Source organism: Anastrepha ludens, chromosome 2 (assembly GCF_028408465.1).
Source record: "Anastrepha ludens isolate Willacy chromosome 2, idAnaLude1.1, whole genome shotgun sequence".
In the NCBI taxonomy this organism is placed as follows: domain Eukaryota; kingdom Metazoa; phylum Arthropoda; class Insecta; order Diptera; family Tephritidae; genus Anastrepha; species Anastrepha ludens.
This window is the reverse complement of record NC_071498.1, coordinates 75,885,739-75,912,660: the sequence shown is the minus strand read 5'-3', so window position 1 is coordinate 75,912,660 and position 26,922 is coordinate 75,885,739. Positions and strand designations below refer to the sequence as shown.

Below are 26,922 nucleotides of genomic sequence, written 5' to 3'. Positions count from 1 at the left end.
ATTTGATATAAAATTTAAATGGAAATAAAATGAATACATGTTTTCCTTATGAAGCCTCATACATATTTTTTGCTTCACTCTTTTGGAGTATAGGTGCTATAATTTTGGATGCGTGCCATCTGGGTGCTTTTTGTGTAACATATATTTGTTGTTTTTTAATAGCGAATCAAAAATAGGACTAGCTTAGAGGGTGATAATCTGTATGTTGTACAAAGTTAATGACTAGATATTAAACACATTTGGTTCTCAAAATTGTATAACTATTACATAACTATTTTCTATCTATTATTTTTACCGCAATTGTATATGTGAAACAATGAAAATATCTGGCTTGAAATATGTATTAAATGTGAAATGGTTATTGAGTTGAAAATATAATTTCTGTATTAATTTTAGAAATTCCAACGAGTTAAAATATAACCTAGAGGATAAATATGACCCGGTAAATGAGGATATCAACTCAGAGGAGGCTTTTATTGGATACCAAAATGAAAAGATGGTGTCTGAGAGCAATGAATATCTGCCTAACATCAGTGGTTGGGAAATGGATGGTCCTATTCTTTCAAACAGTAATACAGCGAAAAGAAACGAATCTGGTATAATGGAGTATTCTGTAGATACTATTCAGCTGCCTCGACGTGCTGTAACATTTAACGAAACAAGAAGCTCAATTATTAAACTGCCGCTTGAGACACAAGATACAACAGAAGAAAACGTAGTTGAAAAATATAAAAATATTGAATATGCATTCGAGGATAACCCTATTACGATATCTGATGTATCCGTACATTATTTAGCTCAGAAAAAGCCATCCATTGTTGATAATATTGGATTCAACGTCCAACAGAGTTGTTCAGGAGATTCGAACAAAACGGCGGTTTTTAACAAGGAGTTTATTAATCTAGAAAGGGAAAACTCTCCTTTATGTATTTCTGAAATGGATGACATTGACAAGACACGTCTGAGCTTGGTAGAAACATTACTTTCTGAAAACGAAGACATAAATGACGAAGAGCCATATCAGAAAGAATCGGAAAAGGAATTGAGCATCAATCAGAACTGCGTTACTACTACACATAATCTTATAGAATCCTGTTCTGCTTCATTAGGTGTGAAAGGAAGTAATATCGATGCAGTTGCGAAAGTTCAAAATACAACATTATGCCATCGATGTAAACGTTGTCAGGAGGCTCTTTCCCCTGAAGGCATGTCAGCAACTACTGAGTCATTTGCATTGCCATCAATGCCGCCATTGCCGTCTCTTGGTTTGGAAAACTTAGAGAGACTCCGAAAGCGTCCAAAATTAAAAGATGTCCATGAATATTGGCGAAGAAGATCATTGGAAAAAAAAGAAGCAAATACGGCGGCTTTTGCCGAGAAACGCCTTGATAATTCAATTGACGAAAAAAATTCGGATTGTGTGAGTAGAACTCATATTAACGATTTTAAAGATTCTGTGGAGGTCCTTAAAGAGTAAGTACACCATAAAACTGATATTCGTTGTAGAAGTGTTGTTAAATATTCATTTAATTTTTTCAGAATCGAAAAACAAATCAACGAATTAAAGATTTTTGCACCTTTACAAACGGATATTTTTTACAAGAATCTAAGTAAAATGCTTATGTAAGATATACTTACTTTATTTAAAAGTGTTAAATATACGTTGAAAATACAAGGTTTTCACTCATTTACAGCAAAGTACTACCAAACTGGGTGCTCAACTATCAAATGATAGCTAGGGGAATAATTCAATTTAGTCACAAAAAATGTATTTCGTTTGCTATTGAAATGCTTTGCGAGGATAGAAATCAGCTTGGTAATCAATTTTCGATACAAGACATTTCTTTACAAAGTAGTCGTATTAAATCGAGTAAGTCATTCTAAAGCAATAAAAAATTGCCTCTGAATGTATAGAAACTTATTTGTTGTACTATAGAATAATTATTTTATTGCAGAACTTTGGAAGCCGATTGACCATCTTTTAGATTCCAATTTAAAGACTCGCCTGTCGTTTGGTTTAAAACCGTTTTACAGTGGGAATGCCGATGAAAAATTTGTCCTTGGTTTGCTGCAAAGTGTTGATGAAGTTTGTACTCAGGCGCTTAAAGACTGTCTAAATTTATGGCGATTAATTTGCAGTGAAGAAGCTGCTTTGATCAGGTAAATTGCTTCATCGTATACATAGTTAAAAATGCGACTACGACTTTTGTTTTCTTTTTTTTTCAGAGAATCAAGTCGAGTTATTGTTCGAAAGATTATACGTGAAGTTGCTTATGAAGGCGTGGATCATTATCCAGTTGTGAAAAACACTGAGTTTCAAATAGAACTAAATAATATTCAAACAGTATCATTTAAGGATATTATATCTCCACCATTGTATGCTTTTAGTGAGGAATTACAATTTTTACCAAGTGGCATAGATTTTCTTAGAGTGTTTCTCAAATCTCCCTGCAGTTACTTGCGGCCATTAACAAAATAACGGAAGGAAATATTTTAAATGTCAATATATATACTACAAAGATTATTACTGTTGTTGTTGTTGTTGTTGGGGAGAGCTGCTGGAGTGACAGTTCTTGGCCGGATATATAATAAATCCGGGTCGTTTCGGTAACGTAGAACCGACTGTCGGGGGGGAACGAAATACTATTATTTTGGAACCTTGGTTGAGTGTATAAACTAATGAAACTTCTATTCAGCGTAATTCCTCCCTCGGTTTGTACTTAGTCATTCACGAAAGCCGTTTTAGACTGAGGGAGGGGAATAAATTTCTAGAAAATTCGTGTCAACTTTTGGAGGTGATATTGAGTCCTTTGTGTAAATAAAGTAAGCAGTAATGTTGGTCCACGGCAGCAAGTACGTGATTTTGAGGAAGTAAGCCTTATCACTAAGACCGTCGCAGAAACGCGACTATTATGGAATCCGTTTGAACTTTGTCAATAGATACCGCCAACAGTGTGTGCTAGTCGATTCTGACATAACCTAAACGTCATAAACCAAGCTTAGACATATGGTAAACAAACTGCTTACATTAGTGATTTTGTTTTGGTATCATATACTTTTGGCTTTGCAAAAATGCCTGATTTTGTTCGAAAGAAACGGCAGCTGAAGCGCATGGAGAGGTGCAAACAGTTTATTGAGATGCTGCTTTTTGTGAAACAACGTGCCGAGATTGGTTCCGTCGCTTCAAAGACGACGATTTTAATGTTGACGACCGTCCGCGTGAAGGAAGGCCAAAAATCTTCGAAGACGCTGAATTGGAGGCATTACTCAATGAGGTTCCGTGTCAAACGCAAACGGAAACGCAAAAAGATCCAATCCATTTCCAAGCGATTGCTTGCTTTGGGAATGATTCAGAAACAGGTGACTTGGGTTCCTTATGAGTTAAAACCAAGGGATGTTGAACGTCGTTTTTTCGCCTGTGAACAACTGCTCCAGCGGCAAAAAAGGAAGGGTCTTCTTCATCGCATCGTGACGGGTGATGAAAAATGGATTCATTACAGCAATCCAAAGAGAAGACTGCCCGGTCATGCTTCTACGTCGTCGCCTCGGCTGAATATTCACGCTGCGAAGGTTATGCTATCTATTTGGTGGGACCAAGTTGGTGTTATTTATTATGAACTGTTAAAACCAAGCAAAACTATCACTTGGGATAGGTATCGACTTCAATTGATGCGATCGAGCCGAGCACTGCGCGAGAAGCGGCCGAAATATCCGGAGAGGCATGAAAAAGTCATTCTACAGCATAACAACGTTCGGCCTCACGTTGCCAAACCTGTTAAGATCTACCTGGAAACACTGCAATGGGAAACACTACCCACCCGCCATATTCTCCAGATATTGCGCCGTCCGATCGATGGCACATGGTCTAGCTGACCAGCAGTTTCATTCATATGAAGATATCAAAAAATGGCATGATCCGTGGATAGCCTCAAAAAATGAACAGTTTTACCGCGACGATATACGAAATCTACCAGAAAGATGGGAAAAAGTAGTAGCCAGCGATGGGCAATACTTTCAATGATTCACTTGTAACCATTGTTTCAGATTAAAGTTGTATTTTCATCAAAAAAACAGCGAGGACTTAGTTGCGCACCTAATACTTCAATTGAGAGATGCCTTAAATCTTTTAGAAATGGGTAAGTAAGAAAAATTCTAGGCTGTTAAATATATAACTTAAATTTGAAATTAAATACTTTAGATTCAACAGATCAGCAGTTAGGCTTCTCCGCAATATTTGTCCAAAATCTGTCGACTCTATGGTATTTGACTCCAATTACTGAACTCGCAAAGCTTCTAACGTAAATTCGAAATTCGTAGTTTCATCATTGAATCCATTCGTAATGTCAAAGCGTAGAGATTTTCTGTGATAATCAATAATTATAGAATACAATATTGCGCGGAATGAAGCGAATATCGTAGAGTAATTTTTAGGTTAATTTAAATGATGCAAAAAAGCAGAATTGTGCAATTGTTATAATTCTATTGAATGTCATTAATATTGAGTTTATCAAGAGTATTTTATCAATTGTCGAGTGTTTTGCTTTCAGCGTATTGCCTCATACAAATTTAGTTAATCTTTGCATTTGATGCTTTTAACCTCCGGCAGAATTTTATGCCTTTTGCAACAATTCCACATTCATTGGAAAAGCAAAGAAACTGCACTGAACTTTTATTGTCATTGCCTTAATTCAACAGGGCGCATCTCATTTTAATAACTTTATAGCAATAAGCATAGCAATCACAAATTATTAAACAGAATGTTCAATTGAAATTCATATATACCTATACACTGGGCTGTCTGTAAATAAAAACAAAAACAAAACACTTGCGTCATCATTTGCCCAAATTCACTGAGAGCCGGTTAGCAATTCACGGGCACAGTCTTCAGTATTCTCTCATCCAAGTGTGATAAGTATTTCTAACGGAAAACGTTTTGCATTTGCAAAAAGTAAATTTAATAGAATTCAGTGTATAGGTCCTCTATGTCCATATAAAATTCTCTACCTGAATGCAACTAAATGCTAAATATTTTTAAGAATGTAAATGGTGTTATCTAATTAACTTCGCAAATTGATGTGTTTATTTCCTACATTTTTGTAAAATAGATAACTATTGACATTCTTCCCTCATTCTGGCAGAAAATTCATTCGAATGTGCCTTAGCATTCTTCCTTTTTTGCCTCCGCGATACCTACTTTTTCCCAAAACGCCATTTTCCGACTTCAAAGTTCGTTAGTAATAAATAACAGATAGAAGAAAAAAATTCCCTCGGAATTTATATTCATGATAAGAGGAAAGAGAATAAAAAAATGTTGCAGGAAGTTTCTATTCAGAATCGACCGGATTATGTTTTTTATAGCAAAGATTGATTAATTAAAATATCTAGTTAACTTTTTCAATGCTGCTAATAAATGCTAGAAAAAACTCTTGCATTCGATATACATATTAGTTCCGCTTTAGAAAAAAGCGTTTTAAGGTATTACAAAAATAACAAATATCTCAATACGAAGTTCCTGAAGAGTAATTTAGAAATTTAAAAGAACTTTCTTAGTTAAATGTATGTTATTATTTCTTTAAAATAATACAGAATATCAGTACACTTCATATTTTACACTTAACCAAAATAGAAAAGAAAAACCGTTACTCTCAATACGTTTGTATTCTATGTATATATGTAAATACATATGCTGTCTAACTGCAAGTAATTCTCCGTAAATAACTACTTAATAGGTGCCCCTAAACATGACAATGATGACTGATTTATCGATAGAAGTCCAATTCCATAGAAACATGCATACATACAGTTTGTCTTATAAATCTTTTCATATGAAAATATTTGACTAAGGAACATTTTTGTAGGGGACTTCGAAAGTAATGCTCATATTTATTTATGTTTTGTTTTATAACACAACAAAATTATTTATTAATGTGCTATTTGTGGAAAACAGAAATATTTACTTAAAGTGATTCAGGAAAAAACCAATTGGAGAAAGGTGTTATATTCGGCACTGTCTAAAAACTCTTTTCGCATTTAGACAAAATAAAATATCAAATAAATGTACATGACTATTTTTATGTTAACATTTAGTGCGACCGCCTGCATCATCTATTACCGATTGTAACCTCCTGGGCATTGGTAAAATTAGTTTTTTTAGTCATATTCTTATGAAATCTTTTCCCATTTCTCTGTGATGCACCGTAAGTAGTTTTGGTTTGTAGGACATCTTTTTGACGCTTTTTTTTCGAATACAGCCAACCATTTTCAATTGCGTTGATATCTGGGCTTTGGACAGAAATATCTCGCACTTTTGAGCAATCACATATATAGAAACCAAGACCTGCAAATTGATACGTAAAATGTCTAAATAGATTTATTTTGCCATGTTGTCTTCAATAATTCTAATTTTGCCAACATTTTGCTACAAATATAATCACACTTAGTTTCCCAAATTTTACTGTGGAAATAATGTCCATGTTATGTAGGGCTCCTAATGGTTCTCTCCAAACTCTGTTGGGTCATGGTGGTTATTTAGTATTATTTTGTATCGTCACAACAACAACAAAAAAATCATCCCAATGTTCCACTGAGTGCGAAACGTGAGTTTCAGGAAATTAAATTAGTTTGTCAACGTTAGCTTACTATTACTGTTTTCTTGTATCTTGATAAAAATTTGAGTTTGAAGACAACTTTTTGGACTGTTTCGTGATCTACTTTCACACCCTGGTGGTCTGCCAAATATACGGTTAACATGACCCTTCCATCCTTGGTGTGAGCTTTTTTGGTCTGCTACTGAAGTGTTTTAACTATAACCGATTTTCGTTTACTACAAGATTCATAATGTTTGACACTGCCCTCGAATTAATAGAAAACAATTCCGCCATTTGTTTTGCTGTTGCCTTTTTGGTAATATAATAAGCCAATTGTATACTATTTTCATTCACACGATAACCCAGCATTATTGCAAAGACGTTTTCTTATTTATACAATGCAAATCACGAATCACTTTTGCCACCTGGCTCATCTACTACAGCAGCTACTAAAAATATATAAAAAAACTATAGTTATGTTTCTGGTGTTTGTTTATGTTTCATCGAGTTGTACAACAATTTTGAGACAACGCAAATTGTGACACATTTTGCTTGTCGTTTTTGTTTTTGCATATTGCGTGTTCAAATAACTATTTTTATATACATGATCAAATAGAAGGCTTTAGCAAAGTTTTATGCTACAAAAAAAGGAATCAAGTAGACTAAGGAAATAGTGATACTATTCAATTTTAAATTGGGAAAAGAATTGTGAGGCAAACTGTATGCGCATATCTGTATGTACTTACACTCGTGCATACATATTTACGAGTATATGAATTTACCTATGCATACAATTGTGAATGTAAAAGTTTTTCACTCGACGAGATACATAGGTATGTATGTATATGCATGCACTGGTGGGTTTACGGGGGGGTTTGGAGGCTAAATTTATCCTGTGTCAAAGTTTTAAAGAATTTGGAAAGAATCTGGAACCAAAAATAACAGTTATCTCTAATTTATTGTACAAATCGAAAAAATTACCCGAATTCGGAAATCTAACGAATAAGTTATTTCATAACAGTTATCAGAGGGAAATATTTTTTCCGTTGCCGATAGGAGTTTTTTCTAAACATTTATTCTTTACGCTGTCTGATAACTAATATGCAGGAGAAATATTTTTTTATTGCCTTCTATCTCTATATTTAATATATTGCATAATAAGTACAGTTTGTCTATTAAAAACGTGACCAGCAAAATTCAACGTTAAAGTTTCGTTATAAACAAAAATGTAAATGTTGCAAAGAGGTGTATCCTTTTCGCAATACGTGTGGAAATTTAGAAAGCGGCCGTTGTTTAACATTCAGTTGAGGTTAAGGTTCATGTTGGGACTTTTCCAAAAAAGAATTTGACCGATTATTTGTGTTTACCGCAAGTTTGAATGCAGTTTTGATGAATAAAATTTACCAAAAAGCATTACTCCCGTTAGCTGCGAAGGTACATATTTGGAAGAACTAACCAACCTTGGATTTTACAACGGATCAAAGCCGAAGGTGAATAGAGTGGAAACAGCAAAGTTGGATTGATATGTTGTTTTGACCTGCACAGTCGCCTGATGCCAACCCTATTGAAAATGCTTGGGCAATATGTAAGCAAAAATTAGAAGGAAAACAAATATGGATGCTCACACAGTTATCAAGGCAAATTCGGCTGATTTGAAAACCAAAGTATGACACGACGATAAGCAGCCATTATAGCTAATGGTGGTGACTATAAATTTTATTGAAAATATGTATAAGTATATATATTTTGATCCACAAATGGAGGAAGGGGTTATACAGTTAGAAGGCCGAAAAAAGCGAATTTTTCAGAATTTTTTCCGAGAAAACTTAAATTTATTGATCTAGAATTTGTACACATATTATGTTAACTTTTAAATGTATTTTAAGGCTTAGTATTAGTAAAAATATATATTTGGAAAGGAGCTACAGCTGATCCTCGGGAGCTCGTCTCAAAAAAGACGTTTTGCGGTGACCACTATATCTCTGAAGTGGATCCTCTGAAATTAAAAAACCAAACAGATTTCGTTAAAGTAATGTCAAATCTAGTGATTAATCGAAGGAGTAAGCAAAATAAGTTTTTTTGACAAAATGGCGGTTTCTAAAAAAAAAAAAATGGGTTTTGACCAAAATTTCGGCCTTAAATTGTTTGGAAAGCACTTTACATAGGATAACATTTCTTTTAACTTGTTTATTCCAGGACCATATAATACACCCTCCGCCTCTTCGGCAGTTTCTAATAAATCGAGCTGATGTTGTCTGCGGGCCATTCTTCCATCTCGGGTGATCTCACGCTCTCTGAGATCGGAAATGTTCACGCCCTGCTCATTTTCGTTTTCGGCATATGAATGCGCAATGGGCCCAAATATAATTCTTATTACCTTCATATAACACAATAGTGATGCCATTCCTTCATTAAATATGCCGGCAGCTATGTATGCAGCGATTTCCACAGTTTTCGAACCGGCCGGAACGATTTTGGGAGAGATTTTCCAAATCAGTTGATTGTAGCTCTCGTTGTGGTTTTAATTAAAACCACCTACACATCTTTCTAATAAATTCTCACTGCTGAGATCTGTATCAATCGGAAGTATAGTCTCAGCAACACCTTCAATCAAGTTCAAAAGTGGATAACTGATTGGCAGCTGAAGCCCTTTGCCAGCTGCACCATGAGTCTGTTCCGTCCGGGCACTTATCGTGCTGAGGTTTTTTTTGTCAGTTGAACAATAATGATAATATGTGGCCCAGATAGCATTATACATTTTTTCAACGGGTACACAATTTCTCCTTGTTTCTAAGTCATAATAAACTGTCAACTTATCGACCATCTTTCTAGTAAGTTTGCCTTTTCCATCGATAGTTTTTTTGTTTTGTATTTTTCCCCCTTTTTTGTTTTCAACTGTTTCAACATTTTTTTTGCACAATCTCGGAGTCGCGTGCCCATTCGTTTCTGTACGTGTCCAATACATAATTTTTTCACAACTTCTTGATCACCGTAAGGTGCAGTATTTAAAATTCCCGAGTACGTTTTGGAATCACCGCCTCTGATATAATTTTTGTACATGACTCCAAGTTTTTCCAATAAACGTTGGAACATTTTGACGACTAATCGTACTTCCAATTTTCCAGAAGAACCAGAATGATTTGCAGTGCAAGTATTTTTATGTTCTGCATACCATTCATTATATTCTTCGGTATCGAGTTTCTTCCTCCATGTTTCACACTGTTTGCAGTAGGCATTTTTTACAATAATATCAATAATTTTACCAGAATAGTACCCGATCAATGATGTGACACCGTACAAGGAAGTAAACCCTCGATTTTTCTATGTGCCATCGCCAGATACAGTTAATACTGTCGAATTTTCATCACCTTGATGTTTTTCGGTCGCTGGTTTTACACTGGAGTGAATATTATTAATTATTAAATCGTAAGTGGCCTGCGATATAAAAGCTCGCATGCCCATTAATCCACAAAATGTTGCTACTCCTAATCCGAGGACTTTCATGACAAATAAAAATGTTCGATTTATTTCATAAGAGTGCGCGACAAAAGGACTAGAATTTATGTTATGATCTGCACACTTATCACACTGCAAAACAATTCAGAACCAGTTTAAAACTTAACGTTTCCGTCACAGATCTTACATTTCACATATTCAGAAACACTGTTATAAAATTTAAAATGCGATACTCAACAGACGGATCACACGGAACTGTTCTCTTTTCTTTAAATTAAAAACATTTTTGCGCTTTTTTGTTCTCGACTTACGTATGTTAAGAGATTTTCTCATTTCTCTAAAAGACTTCATTTTCATTTGAATATTGCCGGTCATGCTTCTAACGGTTGATTTTTTAACTATTATCTTTTTAAACAGTTGGTTTAAACAGCTGACGCACGTTTCGTGTTTTGTTTCACTGTCAAACATCTTCAGTTTGGTCTGAATCGTTATTTATTTTTTTATAAAAATGCGTGTTCTGTTAAGAAACTTTATCGCGCGCTTCTTCTTCGAAAAATTGTGTTCAGCGACGAAGCTCATTTTTGGATCAATGGGTACGTAAATAAGCAGAATTGTCGATTTTGGAGTGAAGATCGGCCAGAAGAATTGCAAGAGCTACCAATGTATCCAGAAAAGGTCACAGTTTGGTGCGGTTTATGGGCTTGAGGTATCATTGGATCGTACTTCTTCAAAGTTCTTCCTCACGTTCGGGACCTGTCAATTGGCCAATTAATCTTCAAACATTAAATTATATGGGCTGTACTATCGATTTAAATAAATATTTCGTGCACCACCTATCGAAACTGTATTTATTTCCGGCGTCAACTGCATTATACTGCACGATAAGACGTGCAGAAAATTTTGTTTTCATATTAATAAATACACCGTGCCAAGTGTATTAGGATAATAAATTAAATTTAAACAAATCCAATTTGGCACTAGCAGCTAAGGACTAATACATTGTTTTGAATTGCAATATTGCAGAACGGGTTGTTCAAAAATATGGGAATTTACTTCTATGCTGAAAACAATAAATAAACAATATTAAATTGCATCATATTGTCAATAGACCGGGATGCCTATGAGATGGCAGTAGTAACATTGCCGGAAGTATTAAAGCTCGAACACACTCAGAATTCCAAATAACATTTTGGCTTATTGACACTTCAATTTTACCAATGGTACGTCGAATAATCTTCTTTCTAATCCTAAATCAAAATCCCAAAAAATCAGATTTTCTCAATTTCAAACGGGCACCCAATATATTTCATATTAAGATTGGAAACACTTCTGGAAAGTTCAAATTATTTTAGTAAAACGAAATAGCATAAAAAAGGTTCTTTTGACTCAAACCATTACTGGCCACATTTATTTGTCAATACCTGACGTAGCGTTTTAAAAAAATGTCCTGATTCTAAGTAATTAACTTTGTTATGACGTAGTTTCTAAAAATGTGGTTAATGGAAGTAGGAAATGTAATTATAACCCACAATTGTAAACCCTCCTTTTAAAACAAACGTATACCAGCACTGGTATGCATGCATACATTACAGTGTTGAATACTAACACACATTTACTTAACGTGGATATAATTTCTTTATTAAACCAAACCAATATAGGTGTTAAATAAATTCTTTCCAAATTGTTATAAGACATATTGTGAATGAGAAGTAATGAGCAGAGTTAACTCACCTAGTTCGAATAATAGTGGCACGTCTTCAGAGACGAGTGAAACTCAAAGTGCTGAGGAAAACAAGATTTCGGGTATCAGACTCTCAGAAAATTTCGACTTACAAAACAGGTTAGTTATTATACAGCTATTTTACTGCTTTTAAGTGAATAAATATTTATCGATTAGAGTATCAAAGAGCTGGAAACGTATGAAGGATCTTGGAGGCAATCAAGGTGGAGAGAAGGATGAAGAAGCAAAGAGGCCTCCTTGGAGAGCTGTTAGCGTATCGACATTGCCAAAACCGGATAAAAATGCTTTGTTAAGGGCAAAGTTGCTCGATGCTTCTAGGTAAACTTAATCAATTTAAAATTTCGGTAATGTATGAGTATTTGTATAAAATGTCATAATATGTCGGAGTAAGAAGTGTCAATTGCTAACGCATCACTAATGATGTAGTTTGGAATACTAATTCCAAGGTAGTGCAAGGCGAGGACAGTTAACATGATTTCGTTTTATTAATAATATTTTGCATGTGAAGACGATAAAGTAAATCTTAAAATTTTAATATTGGTTTCCTATTTTTTCTTCATTGCAATATAACAAACATAGATGCCTTGAACCTTCATACCAAAACCATGGCAGTATGCCCACAGTGCTTTACAGTGTATATAAGGTTTTTGATTCACAGCATTTCATTTACGTACCGGATTTTCCATATAATGAACATACGATCCAAAAATGTTATACTTGCATTTGTCACTAAAGATTACGGTTTTACGAAACTCTAAACTTTTTGTTTTATAGGTGTTGGCAAATAAAAATCCCTTTTCTTTATTTATTTTTTATTTAACCGGCTTTTACCGTGCTACGCGACCATGAATATTGTTCCTTTTTAGTACTCTGCGCGCTGTCTCATCAGATACTTGAGTGTCAAGTGTTCGTGTTGCCTTTAGATTTGAGTTAGTTTTGGGGTTTTGCGACTTTTTTTAATATTGCATGTTCTCTTTCACTGTCAGTCACTCCCCTGTTATTAATTCTTTACCATTTGGTATTTTTGAAAGGATAGGTATCTCAATTACAAACGAAATGAATTCAAATATCCATTTCTTGAGTGGCGTGATAATAGCTTAAGCGATTTGGTCGAGTTTAATAAAGCACGCCAGTCGTTTCTTTGTCGTACTAACCAGCCAGTTGGACGTGAACTCAAGTCCTCCACTTCATCTTTTCAACGCAAAGGAGGCATTCCTCTTCCTATGATATCACCAGCTGGCACCGAATCGAATACTTTCAGAGCTGGAGAGTTTGCACTAAGTATATGTATGTCGCCGTAAACTCATCAGCTCATTGTTCCATCACCTGTGATACTCTCCGCAGAATTTTTCTCCGAAATTTTTTTAGACTGTGCGTTAATTCGAACGTGTTTTTGATTTCGATACGTATTAATAAGAACTTTTCTACTGCTAAAAGACAGAGACTCACCCATAGCAATTGCAAGTGTTTCAAACATACTTACAAACAATTTCTTGTTAATAAACAAATAAGAAATAACTAGCACAGCACTCCACTAGAATGCTGTCTAGACCCTACAAATATAGTCCAAAGGTGTGATACCACACGATCTTGGTGGTCAATCCACTGGTCCGTGACGAGAGATAAATTACTCCGAAATGCTCAGCCGAAACGACGACGCAGTAAATCTATTGTTTCACGGACTGTAAGGCCCGCCGTCTTGTTGGAACCAAATATTAGGCTTCAATTTCCGGTAACAAAAAGTCGTTTATCAAAGCGCGTTAGCGTTCGCCATTCACTGCTACATTGGCGCCAGCCTCGCCTTTGAAAGTATATGGGCCGATGATTCTCCAGCTCATAGGCCGCACTAAACGGTTGTTTTCAATGTATGTAATGGCTGTTCTTGATACGGCAGTTTTGCTTATTGACGTAACCATTCAACCAAAAATGGGTCTCATCGCTACAAAAAAATCGGGCACCGAAATGCAAAGTCTCGGCTAGTTTTTCAAGAGTCCAACGACGGAAATTATGACGCTTTGGAAGAACGGCCGCTTCACGCTTTCCATCCAAGATCTTTGGGGAAACCACCCAAGTAGTGCTATAAGACAAGCCAAGCTGTTGAGATCGACGCCGTATCGATTCTTCCGGGTCTTCGGCAAAACTCTCATTTACAACCTCAATATTCTCTTCACTTTGGGATGTACGTGGTCTAATCGGTCGAGTAGCATCTAATAATGTAAACTTATTCTCAATTTTGCCGATGGTTTGCCGAATATTTCGTTCGGTAGGACGGTTATGTACACCATCAGTTGGCCTGAGCACGTGATGAACACTTTTCACAGAGCGTTGATTTTCGTAACATACGAGGTGTGTTCAAAAAGTATCGCGAATTTTGAATTTTCGCAGGTTACGTATATTCGAATTTCGATTTTTTTGTGGTGATATGTTGGTACTCATGCCTCTTACTCATGGCGACGAGTTAGCGAAAAAAGCGCGACAAGTTCGGTCGAATGTAAAAGTTTTGCTTACCGTTTTCTTCGATTGCAGGGGCGTTGTGCTTCATGAGTTCATGCCACAGGGTAAAACGATCAATAAGGAATATTACCTGCAAGTTATGCGCAATTTGCGCGAAACAATCTGCCAGAAACGCCCGGTTTGTGGAAGAACAAAAATTGGCTCTTGCATAACAATAACGCCCCTACTCACACATCGTTGCTTGTGCGCGACTTTTTGGCAAAAACAACACACTAATGATCCCACAGCCACCGTATTTCCCAGATCTGGCCCCCTGTGACTTTTTCTTGTTCCCGAAACTGAAGAGACCCATGAAAGAACGACGCTACGATTACCGAGATAAAGGCATCGAAGGAGGAGCTGAACAAGATAAAAAAAATGATTTTTTGAAGTTCTTCGAAGATTGGAAAAAACGTTGGCACAAGTGCATAATATCTCATGGAGATTACTTTGAAGGGGACAAAATAGATATTAATGAATAAATAAATAATTTTTGACAAAACACAAAATTCTCGATACTTTTTGAATACACGTCGTAATTGTACAATTTGTAAACTTTGTTGAGGTATAAGTCTTTCCATGATGAAATGTCAATGAAAACTGAAAAAAATTATAAATTTAGTGTGACAGTAGTCACACGTGATCTGACAAAAAAAAAGCCTATAGGAAAAAGTACGTCCAATCTGATCACCCGATACATACAAGAAGCTTCGTTTTTGCAAAAATTTGATAGGCAACAGATACTCGCATGACTTAGCAGCATTTAGGTGACGACAATTATCAAGGTCTCATTGTGAAATTTCACATAGATCAGTGTTAATTTTAAAATATGAATCTTCAATAAGACAAACAAGACTGGACAAGCACAACTGGCTGCTATCATTGACAACAAGACAACAAAAGCGGGCCAAGGACATAACCTTGCGGCACACTGGTGGTAACGATAGTAGATGTGGAGAGGCAGTCTTATAAATAACTTTTTTACATCTTCTTGCAAGGTATTTGGTCATAACCTTGACAGACGAGGAAAAATTAAAGTAGTTAAAGATTGATCACCACAAAGAAATGTGCGCGAAATGCAAAGTTTTCTAGAATTGTGAGCGTATTGCCGTCGTTTTGTTTTTCGTTTTTTGTGTTACAAGGAGCAAGAGGAAGCGTTGCAACAGCTGAAAGAGCTTCTTTGTACTGCGCTTATGTTAGTGTATTCGATTGCGGGAGAAAAGTTCGTCGTTGATGCAGACGCTAGTGCATATGGAATGGGAAAAGTACTGTCACAAATCATTAATACGCAACAATAAATGTTCGTATACCATAGCAGTGTCCTCGGAAGGCAGGAAATTAATTATTGCTTTAGCAGACGGGGATTGTTAGCTGTGGTTGAAAGGGGAATCATTCCCTTAAACACCTGTATAGACAACGATTTAAGTGAAGAACAGACTATGTAGCATTAAGACGGTTACTAGAATTCAAGCCTCCAGAAGAGTAAATTGCACAGTAAATCGAAAGACTTCAAAATTATATTACGACTTCAGGATTGAACTTCCTGATGCTGAAATGCTGATGCACTATCTGGGCGACTATAGAAAGTAAGTATTTTTCCAAAGTCGAGAGATCCGAGAGGATAATTGGCATCAGATTAATGCAATTGCAACCCGATAATGAGTAACAACCTACTGCTATAAGAAGAGGTAAATTGAATTATTCTAAACCGGAAAAAATCATGGAAGCGAAGGACGGCGGAGAGAAACCATCTAAAACTGAAATGGCAGTGGAATAGCCTTAAAATAATTGATACATTTCCAACTAGTAACTCGGGCGTTGTTATGCACTACTGCAGTAGGTATACGTTCTATAAAACCAAGAGGCGAAGATCATTGGGTAGTTTTTGCGTAGAACTGGGAAACTCGGTTGGGAGTACCTATTGAGTTATATTCAAATGAAATATTTAAAAGGATATGTTGCTTACTTTGGATTGAAAAAAACAGTGTGACGAATCATGAACATTCGGGAAACGTCTGGCAATAATACCTAACGAATGAGGTGCTAAAACAAAACTTGAATGCCAGGCGATAAGAAAGCAGTTGCCAGAAAATACGAGCTAGAAATTATAACATGTAGTTGTTACGCACATGTATGTAAGCAGAGGTCCATGCTCACAAAAATTAACGACATGTGTAATTTTTGCAAAAAATTCTTGACTAAAACTGTCGCTTTTAGGATAATTTTATGATGAACTTAACAAGTCTAGAGAAAAACACGGGGATGTTGCACTCAATAATTACAGTAATATTGCGATTGTAGGAATCGTTTTTTAAAGGCCTTTGGCCCAATTTTATTAGCGCGATAGGAATACATTCTTGATCTTGTTTCATTTCTTAGCGATAGGAAACCAGTTTTGGAGACATAATAATTTTTGAATATCAAACGGGGACTTTCCTTCTCATGTTTGTGCCATTCCGATAGATCCCGGTGAGCTAAACTTTTTCGAAAAGCGAGCCACCGAGCTACAGCCTTAGGGTCTGTAGCATGTGGTAATCTATACTATAAAGGTGAATGTCTGTACGTTGTCCGCGCATCACTACGAAATGATAACACCAAATGACGTAACAATTTTTAAACATTCATATTTTCACCCAATGAAGGTTATAGGCATGTTTTTATGATAGAACTCCCTTCCCACAGCCCCCAGGCCGCGCCGCCACTCTCATTCGTCACTAATAATCGAATATTTGCTTAAATTGAATCTAAAAAATCTTAGTTTTCCCTATTTCCTACTATTTATAGCACACTCTAGACTTCATAATCCGCATAAGCTGTTCAACTATGACCCAAATGCAAAGTTCAAAAACGGTTATAGATAGAAAATTAATAAAAATAATTTTGCTTGATATTATTCTGGTTGGTTGTTTTGATTTTATTCAACGAGGCATAGCTACGGATGGGGTAAAAGCATTTAAAATTACATTCGAAATTCAATTTCAGAGACAGGAAGGTGAACTATTTACTATTTCAGACTTGGCGTGCTAAAAATAAATAAATTAAAATAATACCTGAAAAAAGCATTCGTGTCAACCAAAAAACCGGAATGAAAAATTATATTATATATATGTATATAGATGTATGAATGTAATGCAGATTCAAGACCCATCTTCTCACGCTATTCCGTATCGTACACTCTTAAAAATGGATCGAAGATAAATGTAAATTGTCCCATTTCTACAAAAGTTTTCAAAATATGAGACTTTTATTTACTCCATTCTTTATGCAGATTCGTTTCATGAGATCACAATATGACGACAAGAAGAAAATCTACACTATCAAGACAAGAAACGACAACACCAAATGACGTACAAATTTTTATACATTCATATTTTCACCCAATGAAGGTTATAGGCATGTTTTTATGATGGAACTCCCTTCCCACAGCCCCCAGGCCGCGCCACCACTCTCATTCGTCACTAATAATCGAATATTTGCTTAAATTTAATCTAAAAAATCTTAGTTTTTCCTATTTCCCACTATTTATAGCACACTCTAGACTTCATAATCCGCATAAGCTGTTCAACTATGACCCAAACGCAAAGTTCAAAAACGGTTTGAGATAGGAAATTTATAAAAATAATTTTGCTTGATATTTTTCTGATTGGTTGTTTTGATTTTATTCAACGAGGCATAGCAACGGATGCCGGGTATTAATAAAAAAATTATTTTCTATGAAATTATTGTTTGTAATTCTTTTATATACATATCTTAAATATCTCAAAACTACTCCTACGCGAGCGGGGCCGCGGGTTAAAGCTAGTTATTAATATGTTGTAATTATTATTATGAATTGAATTATTGCAATTTTGAAACTATGTTGTTGTTGTCTAAAAATTACAGTAGTATTTATAATGAAATTTTCATAGTAAAATTCTGATCATAAAATTGTATTTCAGACGTTTACGTGCGGGAAGAACTTCTATTGGATTACAAACAAATTTAGAGCCAACAAAGCTATTAAGGGATGTTAATTTAGGCGCACAAACAGATTTGGTGTTTCTTAAGCATAAAGGAGTTCTAACGGATGGATTCTACACCAAGAAGACAGACGACGGTCATGAATGTAATATACTTAAAATATTCATTTACCTTAATAAGCGTTTACTGTAAAATATGTGTCTATAAGTACTTACATACATATGTATACATATATAGAAGCTGTACAATTTTACGCACGATATTTATTCACACCCGGTCGACGTAGCAGAATATTATTTTATATTGCTTACCTCCCATTGATGGGAAGATCATGGCTTCCATGCATGATGTTTGTCTGGATTTTTCAAAAACAGTAAATAAGAGCTAATAAATTAGAAAAAATAGTACAACTTCAACTTGTTATCCTAAATCTTTTAACGAAAGTTCTCATAATATCGACGGCTCACACAAGGCAATGACATATTTGCATTCTGCCAAAAAAGTTTCGAAAATTGATTGACAAAAATCAAAAATGGTCAGACGTGAATAAAAAATATTATCTGGACGTTATGCGATGTTTGAGAGAACAAATTTGTCGAATTAAGCCATGATTCAATAATAAAAGGTTTGCTCAGTAAGCAGCTTTCTCTTTCCCTCTAGACAAATGGGCTCGCTGGAACACTGGGTTACTAGCTTTAGACATTTTTAGTAAAAGTGGAGGTACGAGTATGTTCAGGACTTGTATGACATGGAATACATCCTGACATACCGTTTAAGGCAGGACATGATAGAATGGATGAAGCAATCCAAGATTGATACATTAATTGAGAATATAAAAAGCTTTATTTCTTATGATGTGGTGATTTTGAAAGAATTCATGTTTTGCAAAGTGCTATCGATTCCCAAAGAGTTATATCAGCGAGAATATTTAGAGAGTCCCGACGCGATTGCAGACTTCATTATGAGATGCCTGAAGTGTGGAGAGGGGGTTTAGCAAAGCACAGTACCATCTTTCTGAGTATTGCTAAAAAATTGCAGCCAGTATTCAAAGTTTTAACGGTACAACTATTTGGCATGCGATAGCTACTGGGAAACGCTTATTGCCATCGCTGACGACAAGAAGTTTTTTTCAAAACAGGAATGTAGTTAGTAATGTAAGAATAATCGTGAATTGGAGGCCAAAACTCAAAACTAACAAAATAGCTTCATATTGGCGAAACTTCGGAACTTCGTGATCGGTTTTTAAATTTAAAACTTAATTCAGGGTATATTCAATAACGCATTATAATGCGCAACGTACTTTTGCAGTGTTGGCAATGCGTTCAGAAATGCAAATATGGCAGTATTGCAAATGCATCGCGTTCCAAAACGCCATTTTTGTATCAAACGTCGCGCATTATTTGCAGGAAAAATTTTAATACTGCCAATCTATCAATTGCAACACTTGTCACATTAGCAGTGCTGCCAGCGCTGCAATTACTGCGCATTTATAATGCGTTTCTGAATATACCCTCACAAAATGTAATCTTGTATTAAGTAAAAAATTTGTTTGCTTTAATATCAATATAGATCTGGCGGCTTGTATCTCCTGGCGAGTTCTGCTGTTGTAGCAGCTTACTAAGCCCTGTCTGTGCCATGCACTCATCTGTTGTCTTCGTCTAACTCATCTAGCGATAGACCCAGAAAGCGTGATCTGTCTTGCTATCGGCTGTCACCATCAAGGCTAAATCATGCTTTTGTTTTGGCATCTTGTTCGCTATTGTTGTCAGTAAGTTCGCGAAACTTCACTATTCGCTACAATATGAAATGTGTATATTTACATTACCCATAAAATATGTTATTTACATTTAATTATACATTTTTCCTTAAACCATTTTACCAAAAATTATTTCATTTCTTCCACTTTCTCATCTTCTGAAATGCAACCTTTTGTAAGGGAATGTCGAAAATCGAATGTGACAAGTCAAACCTTTAATAATTGAATCATGGAATAAGGCCCGATTTTTGGAAAAGAACTATTGCTTGCCACTATGAGGCTCATTTTTTCAGTCTACTTACATATATAGACATAAAAGGGTCGATACAGGAAATTACGTTGGAAATATATTTTGATTATTGAATTATTCGTTGACGAAAGAGTATCATTTCGTAGTGGCCTACCTTGAAGGCGATCCAATAAATTTGAATGAATAAAAAAATATGTATTTATATACCATATACATACATATGTACGCACATCCATATGCATATAAATAATGTGTACTTAACTGACGCGCATGATTCAATGATAAAAGATTTGCTCAGTAAGCAGCTTTCTCATTCCCTCCTGACAAATCGGCTCCCTTAGCAAGACACTGGGTTGCTAGCTCTAGAAATTTTGAGTAAAAGTGGAGGAAAAGTAAAATTTGTAGAAAAACATTTCATTTTCAAAATAGCCTGCTTATGAGCAACAACTCGCTCAAGAGTTTTCATCGGTATGTTCAGGACTATGGTAGTATGACATGAAATAGATACCGCTTAAGTCAAGACACGATAGAGTAATTGACACAATCCGAGATCGATGAGTGGAGAATTTACAAAGCTTTATTTCTGTGATGATTTAGACGGAATTCATGTTTTGCAAAGAGATAGCGTTTGCTAAAGAGTTACAGCAGGGAGAATAATTGGATAGTTTCGACACGATCGATAACATTGCAACCTCATTATAAAAAAGTTGGGGTTGACAGAACTTGTTTCCAAAGAGCCCACCTTTCCATGGGTGGATGAAGTGACCAGGGAGGCTTACAAAGAACAGTACCAGCATGAAAAAAGCTTCTCATAAAAACCATCTACCGGAATCGGATTAAAACTGTAGGTTCTTCCAATTGTGGAACAGGCGCTACAAATAGGAGGAGGATCTCGGCGAAACACCTAACAGAATTGTACTTGCCATTTATTTATTTTTAACAAAGTAGTTTCATATTGGCGAAACTTCGCGATCGGTTTTAAATTTAAAAATTAATTCACAAAATAAAATCTTGGATTATGTGAAATAATTTCTTGTTTTAATATTAATATAGTATTGACAATTTCCGCGAATGACTTCTATCTATACCACTAATTACATTCAAATATTAATTGAAACTTATTTTTTAAGCCGTTCGCAGTTTGTTTCCATTTAAGTAACAAAATACTTTTTTGCTACCATTTTTACCTAAAAGGATTTAATTTGTTCCACTTTATGCACCTTCTTACAACCTTTTGTAAGGAAGTGTCAAAATTCGAATGTCACTAGTGAGCAAACGTTTAATAATTGGATCATGGCTGATGCGGATATCATTTAGTATTTTCCAAATTGTTGTGTAAGTCTTGTGCTGTTCTATGCCGCCTCCGAGCGGCAGACTGTCGTTTCTGGGAAAATTTGTTTATGCTAGAAATGCACTCGAGAGTCTGGCTTTTCTTAGCATTTGATATTTCATGACCATAATTAACATCAAACTGACCGAATATTATGTAATTGTTAATACTCGGTTACACCGCCGAGATTTGCTCTTATTTTCTCGTCTTTTGTTGGTAGGGGTTTTCGGCAAAAATCCGTATAGTAGTAACGCATAAACCCACTCGTATACGCCAGTCACCGCAGCAGTGGTATAAGGCGTCTTATATATTATGTGATGTGCTAATTAAGTTCCGGAAATTTAGTTATAACTCGAACAGTAGAAACCTGCACCATATGTCTAGAAAGCCGATAGAGTGTCGAACGAAAGCGAGAATAACCATCGTTGAGATGTTGTTAACTTTTTTCTATAATAGGGGTATCATTTATCTGGAATATGCTCCTGCCTAGATGTTCAATCTACCTCGGCATTAATTATGTCTTCATGTTCTCTATCAGATTCATTATTTTCACTAAAGTTGCCCCATATAATTCAAGTTATAACCTCCTCGTCGACCACTAGAACATACATAATTATGTTGTATTTGTGCCACTCATCATCGAATAAATTGTTAAAGACACAGGGAAATTACGTTTTCAACGGGAATGGGATTTAGACTCATTTTATTTCCTTATTATATAACTATATTAAAAGGCGCTTTCAGAGAGCAGGAGATATTACTAAATTGTTCTAAGCGGTAAGCAACCCGCATAGCCGATTCCGACAGAAAGTTTCCCACTGAATAATTTATGTTCTCGTCCCCTATTCAATGCCTAGCCATAAGCCGAATTGTTGTTATAAATTTTTATACGCCTAAGTAATGTAGCATCATTAGTGATCATCAATATTATCAAAACGGTTGATATTTTCCGTAAATTCAAGATTTAGCAAAAATCCCCACTTTTAAGCTTCGAGAAATTGTATTGTATTTATAATTTTTTTAATAGTTGGTTAAATAGTTTAGTAACAGCTTTTCGTTAATCTAGCTTTAAAGTCAATTCCAAGCGAAAAGGCTGCCTCTAACTTAACTATGGCTTAGATAAAGTATACTTAAAATTACACTTTCGCTACGGCGCACTTGTGCCATTCGCATACAAAATTCTTACTAAAATACATTTTTTATTTCTCTAACAATAAACTCAGCCGCTGCCACTGCAAACTGTTGGTGACTGTGTCAGCCGCTGTGAACTCTATATGGGACGTCAGTCTACGTGGGCCAAACAACTGCCGTATATGAATGTCAGCTGCTGTAATGCACCAAGTGACTCCCGTATATACACGGCTCCAGTCGCGAAAGGAGTTGAAGTATGCTCCTACTACTGATTTAGAGTCGACAGTTACTTTATTTTTCGCGATTTTGACAAGTCTCACGTCCTCGCCCACACTTCTATGCCATACGTTAGTACGGGCATGATGTGAGCCTTGTAGAGTGTTAGTTTTATTCGTGGAGAGAGGATTTTACTATTCAATTGCCTACTTAGTCCAAAGCAACTCTTGTTGGCAAGGGAGGCTCTACATTGGATTTCAAGGGTGACATTTTTATCGATGTTAATGCTGGTTGCTAAATAAACAAAATCTTTTACAACCTCAAAATCATAACTGTTAACAGTGACGTGGGTGCTGATGCGTGAGTGCGCCCACTGTTTGTTTGATGATAGGAGGTACTTCGTTTTAACCTCGTTCACCACCACACCCATTCGCTTTGCCTCTTTATCCAGTTTGGAGAAGGCAGAACTAACAGCGCGGTTGTTAAGGCCGATGATGTCCATATCATCGGCATACGCCAACAATTCTACGTGGTCGCGACAACCAATGTGCCTGAGCGATTAAGTTCTGCAGCTCGCACGATCCTCTCCAACATCAGGTTAAAGAAATCACACGACAGCGAGTCATCCTGTCTGAAACCTCGTTTGGTATCAAACAGCTCGGAGAGGTCCTTCCCAATTCTGACGGCACTGTAGGTATTGATCAACGTCATCTTGCATAGACGTATTAGTTTTGCGGGGATACCAAATTCAGACATCGCGACATACAGGAAACTCCTTTTCGTACTGTCATATGCAGCTTTGAGGTCGACGAAAGATGGTGTGTGTCGATTCTCCTTTCATGGGGCCTTTCCAAGATTTGGCGTATTGTGGATTTTCCAGGTCTAAAGCCACACTGATAAGATCCAATCAGTTGGTTGATGGTGAGCTTCAGTCTTTCACACAATGAGCTCGCTAGAATCTTATAGGCGATATTTAAAAGACTAGTCCCGCAATAATTGGCACAGATTGCAGAATCACCCTTCTAATGGATTGGGCAGACCACACTTAAATTCAAATCGGCAGGCATGCTTTCATCCGACCATATTTTGCACAGGAGCTGATGCATGTTTACCAGCTCTTCGCCGCCATGTTTCAATAGCTCAGCCGGCTGTCCGTCGGTGCCCGCGGCTTTATTGTTCTTTAGCCGCGTTATTGCTATTTTCACCTCGTCATGGTTGGGGAGCGGAACGATAATTCCGTCGACAATGATTGGGGTGTCGGGATCTTCACATTCTCTGTGGCATGCGCAGCTGTCCCTATTTAACAGGTTCGAGAAGTGTTCCCTCCATAATTTAAATATGATCTGAATGTCAGTCATCAGATCGCCGTTTCTGTTTTTATAGGAAAACGCGGCGGTCTTAAACCCCTATGTAAGCCGCCGAACTTACTGGTAAAAAATCATTATTCTTAGTTCGTTTGCAGGGGTTATTATCAGTACAGGAAGTTCTCATCCGACGCTTTGTTTGTGTTTTCATTCGGGTGATTTTTATGTGGCGGGTCCCAAGCCCAGCGCACAACCAGCTATCTATGGATGCTTCCTCTTCTTACGTTAGCTCGCTCTCGAACGGGTGTTCGAAATCTACCTAGAGGATACTTGGGCTAATCCCGGAAGTTGTGAGCTGCTTGAACCAAATGTAGACGAATCGTCCTGGTCACCAAGTGAATGGCGATCAGAATTTTGGTACCACCTTGTCAGGCCGTTTGCGTAGCCCACCAACGGTTCTAAAAAGCTTTGTCAAAGGGAGACTTGATGTACCTGATTGTTCCTTAAAATGGGCTCCGGTCCAATCTGACACTCCTAAAAACGGCAGTTTACCAATTCATCAGCCAGGCAAGTCGTTGAACAGCTTCATATACATTCATTGCTAGCTTCCCTATGTATTTTACTTCACTCTCTATGCACTGAAAGGTTGAGACCTTCCTATTTCTTTTTCCGCGTGAATAAGGCTAGGGTTGTTTTGCTGGGATTGATAGTATGACCTTGTCAGATGCACCATTCATCAATCTTATTCACGGTCTTTTGAGGACACCCAAAGAAGGGGAGATCTGCCAAAGGCCGGTTCTCCTCCTACGGTCAGTAATATTCTGGATAGCATGACGTGAATTCACTTTTTTGATTGTTTCACCTACCCCATGTCTCCTGGCAGCAGAGCATATCGAGTCAAGGCTAACGTTGTCAAAAGCCTCCTCAATATAAGGAAATACTCCCATAGAGTACTCACCTGCTTCCAGACCCATTTCGATCTTTGGTATAAGGTCGGTTGGACCTGAATCGCAAGACTTTTCGCTTTGGCATGCATGTTGGTGAACATGAAGGGGTTGCCCACAAAAGCTCTTGATCACAGTAGATCAATTTTGGCCATGCGCTCCAGAGCCTTCAGCACGAAGAGTGGAGCTTTTACTTTAGGACCACTGGTTAATGTATTCGGGCGATTAAATTGCAGTTACTTGCAATTTACTTGCTTGTGAGCCACTTTATTTACTTCTCGTTTACTCGCTCACACGGTAAATTACAACTAAATACCCTACCCGCATGCACCTATGCTTGTATATATGTGCTTAATAACTATAGCAATTTCTAGATTTGGCAACTCGTTGCTATATATATATATATATATGTATGTATATATGTATGTATATCGAAACCAATTAACTATCACATTGGTGTTTTGACAGCTATATTTCTTGAGTGACTTCTCAGTTCAAACTCAATGATCCTATGGTGTGATAGGGATAATTATGTGTTCGTCTAATATACGCTCCATGGTCTTCAATTAGGAGGAGAAAGGTCTCAAAGAAGTACTATTTATTTTGGTTGTGTAGGGTGTAATGTTTTACCCTCTTTTGAAATTAACATGACCGTCAATCTTTTTGGCACATATAGTATATCCTATGGTTCCAGGGAGGAACAAAGGGCCTGAATGCGATGGAATATAACTGAAGTTAATTTCAGCTTTGTTGTGCGTGACTACTATTCGGTTGGCTCCGGTTCGAAACCCACTGCGGACAAGAAATATCGTTTTACTATGGCTTTTCGTAGCTTGAATACTCTTGAATGATTGCCATTTTCTGTCGTATATGTATGTATACCTATATATGTACCTGTATCGAATCCCTCTCTAATGTTACGTACTTACGATTTTTTTGTTTAAACATTTTTTTACTAGTTATTTTAACATACTCCGTTTCTCAATCGACGGATCCCGTGAAAGTCTCTAATGCAGCTACTCAAACTTTACTACCAAAATGTCCTGGTGATGTTTTCTTGAATTCATATCTTGCTAACGACGGGACAGCGAAGCATATAAGTCATTTCAGCGATGAAAAAGAGTTATTGCGCCAAATTTGTGGAACACGAAATTTGGAATTGTTTACTGAGTCAGATTCAAAATGTTCTTTTTCTTCGCCCAATAGTACCGAAAAGTCACGAAAAATCTGCACAAAATCAAATCTTCTACAACCAACACTTTTATCGTGGAATTTCAATTATGGGGACGTGGGTGACGGTACAAATAAGAGCAAATTCGTACCATATACTATTCAGGCAAATCGGCCATGGCGTAGTTTTGCGCCTTTAACATTAACAAGTGTTAACCAGGGTAGCAGTATAGGATATGTTCCATATAATTGGAAAGCTCTTTTGCCTTCTATTGATGAACTTATTTACGAAACTAATCGATTATTAGACATAATTGAGGACAACTTATCTACAAGGCAACATTATTATAAAAGATTACTTAGTAAAATCGAAATTCTAGAATTTAAGCAGCAAAAGCTGATAATTCCTTCCGAAAAGTGGTTGCCTCTGATTGAAACAGAAGAGAAAAAATTAGTGGAAATGTCAAAAAACTTAATGATCAGTAACTAAAAAATGTCTTTAATGGCTTCTATTAGATATAAGATACTTACATATTTGGTAATAAATACATACGTTGGCAAGTTTACATGCATAATTCGTTTAT

At 36.4% G+C, this 26,922-nt stretch overlaps 2 protein-coding genes across 4 annotated transcripts in view; both read left to right on the top strand.

Moving 5' to 3' along the window:
• Positions 1-2,524, top strand: part of LOC128871888 (uncharacterized) — a 29,651-nt gene extending 27,127 nt beyond the window's left edge. For 2 of the 3 annotated variants that reach the window (XM_054114039.1, XM_054114041.1), the window contains exons 6-10: positions 397-1,473; positions 1,540-1,623; positions 1,677-1,870; positions 1,956-2,160; positions 2,227-2,524. In XM_054114039.1, coding sequence (XP_053970014.1) covers positions 397-1,473; positions 1,540-1,623; positions 1,677-1,870; positions 1,956-2,160; positions 2,227-2,479 — 1,813 coding nt within the window. In that variant the 3' untranslated portion in view covers positions 2,480-2,524. The remainder of the gene's footprint in view (positions 1-396; positions 1,474-1,539; positions 1,624-1,676; positions 1,871-1,955; positions 2,161-2,226) is intronic. The other variant, XM_054114040.1, reaches the window with a different exon arrangement.
• A 9,125-nt stretch (positions 2,525-11,649) lies between these two features.
• Positions 11,650-26,904, top strand: LOC128871887 (uncharacterized). Its single transcript, XM_054114038.1, has 4 exons — positions 11,650-11,883; positions 11,941-12,102; positions 18,216-18,382; positions 26,128-26,904. Exons 1-4 carry the CDS (start codon positions 11,756-11,758, stop codon positions 26,826-26,828), a joined length of 1,158 nt encoding a protein of 385 aa, XP_053970013.1. The 5' UTR covers positions 11,650-11,755; the 3' UTR covers positions 26,829-26,904.
• Positions 26,905-26,922: the final 18 nt, after the last annotated feature.

What these genes read in the sequence shown, in the direction of transcription:
- LOC128871887 (XM_054114038.1), top strand. Translation starts at nt 11,756, where the DNA reads ATGAGCAGAGTTAACTCACCTAGTTCGAATAATAGTGGCACGTCTTCA. An exon ending in AATTTCGACTTACAAAACAG is followed by an intron (nt 11,884 to 11,940) that starts GTTAGTTATTAT and finishes TTTATCGATTAG; the next exon opens with AGTATCAAAGAGCTGGAAAC. An exon ending in GACAGACGACGGTCATGAAT is followed by an intron (nt 18,383 to 26,127) that starts GTAATATACTTA and finishes TTTTTTTACTAG; the next exon opens with TTATTTTAACATACTCCGTT.